General features: G+C 40.3%; 1 protein-coding gene across 1 annotated transcript; it reads right to left on the bottom strand.

The window, feature by feature from the left end:
- Nucleotides 1-427: 427 nt before the first annotated feature.
- LOC127093951 (uncharacterized) lies at nt 428-1,300 on the bottom strand. Its single transcript, XM_051032838.1, has one exon. It carries the CDS (start codon nt 1,298-1,300, stop codon nt 428-430), a length of 873 nt encoding a protein of 290 aa, XP_050888795.1.
- Nucleotides 1,301-1,809: the final 509 nt, after the last annotated feature.

Raw genomic sequence — 1,809 nt, 5'->3', positions numbered from 1 at the left:
TCTTGTTACTATCCTCAAGTTCCTGGGCTTTCCCCTTACGTTCATCCTTCAAAATTTGATTTTCCAAGATAGCTCGGTTCATTTGAATCCGTAATTCAGTATTCTCCAATTCGAGCTCCTTAACCTTAGTAGTGAGTTTCTCCATGTCCTCAGGGAGTATAGGCTTGGGCTCAGGAGTTTTGGGAAAAGCTGAAGCATTAAAGACAAATGACAAATGGATTCCCCCAACTCTTTCTTTCACCCATCGGGTGTAAGGTTCTTTGGCGAGAAGGTTTTTTTTTCCAAACTCTTTACCCTTCCTAACAACCTTTAACCAAGCCTTTCGTATCGCTCTTACATCAGGATTACTTGCTTGGATGTCAAAGAGCACAAATGGATGTAAGTCCTTTGTGTCAGGAGGACCATCCATGGAGTAGCCGTGTTGCATTCAAGATAACATATGGTTATAATTAATGCAACCCTTAGTACCTAACAACGGTACATTAGAAAATTCCCCACAGCTGACAATAATGTCTGGGGTTTCCCACTCTCGGATATACCATCGGATGGAACTTGCAGTGAGAGAAGCTAGTCTTTGAGGAGATTTAAGTTCCTTTGCCATAAAAAGGCCTTTTTCGGGCATATGTTGCATGGACCAAGTATAAAGCAAAGGAGCACAACACAACAAAGTTCCACCCCTCTTTTCATGTCGAGCGTGAAGGGCATGGTAAATGTCAGCTAAGAGAAATGATACGGGATTGCCAGAGAGAAAGACTTCTATGGCTACCTGATCCACAAAATTTTCAAAGTTTGGGAAGAGCACAATCCCATGGATCAATAAAGCCAATACAACATAGAATGCGTTCCAATTTCCTTTTTTCTTGAACTTCAGAGCTAAATCTTCCAAGAACATCATGGCAAAACCTTCGAAACCCCCTTTTTCAACCCAATTGTCTAGAACAGTCGGGACATTGATACTTAGGGCTAAAGTTATCTTCTTTAGGCCCGCTTCCTCTTCAAGCTTTGGAAATGGATTGAAATCTTTCAATTTGAGACCCACAATTCTCTCAACTTCTTCCAAAGTAGGAGCTAGTTGGAAATCAACAAATGTGAAACAACGTAGAGGTGGATCATAATATTGTGCCAAAGAGTTGATAATCCCATTGTCAACTTTCTTAGTCAGAAGGCTCAAAATTTTCCCATAGTCTTTTCCGAAATCATCACGTTTACTGAGAGTCAAATCAGAGATCAAACCCTTCAGACTATCAAGCTTAGGTTCCTTGTATTTAAGTGTGAAAGTGTTTCTCCTTGGAGTTGTCATTTTCAAGTTCTCAATTCCTGAAACAAATAAGAGACAACTAAGAGTTTGCATTTTATGATGTTGATGCAATGTATGTGGATGAATGTGATCCATTTTTTTGTATAAGTTCAATAGGCTTAAGGCATAAATAAGTCTGATTGCTTCATATAGAACATGGTTCTCACTAGGTATGATCTAAGGTTTCAAAAAAAGTTCCTAGAGTCAGGGATCCATTAGACAGTTTGCTACCTGCGGCAACTTACTTGCCGGGCATCAACTCCATCTAAAGAATCTACTCTAAGTGAGGTTCTCGCATCGATCCAACGAGAAATTTAACTCGCAGACCCATGCTATGCAACCATTTTTCCTAGTTGGATAACGGATTAAGGTTCTACAAATGGTTCTCAGAGTCGTGGATCCTAAAGAAAATATCGAAGCTTACGGCAACTTACTTGCCGAGCGACAACATCCTCTCAAGAATCTACTCTAAGTAAGGTTCTCGCACTGACCCAACAAGAAATTCATCTCGC

Source organism: Lathyrus oleraceus, chromosome 6 (assembly GCF_024323335.1).
Source record: "Lathyrus oleraceus cultivar Zhongwan6 chromosome 6, CAAS_Psat_ZW6_1.0, whole genome shotgun sequence".
Taxonomy (NCBI): Eukaryota; Viridiplantae; Streptophyta; class Magnoliopsida; order Fabales; family Fabaceae; genus Lathyrus; species Lathyrus oleraceus.
The sequence above is the reverse complement of the archived record's forward strand: the minus strand, read 5'-3'. Positions and strand labels throughout refer to the sequence as shown.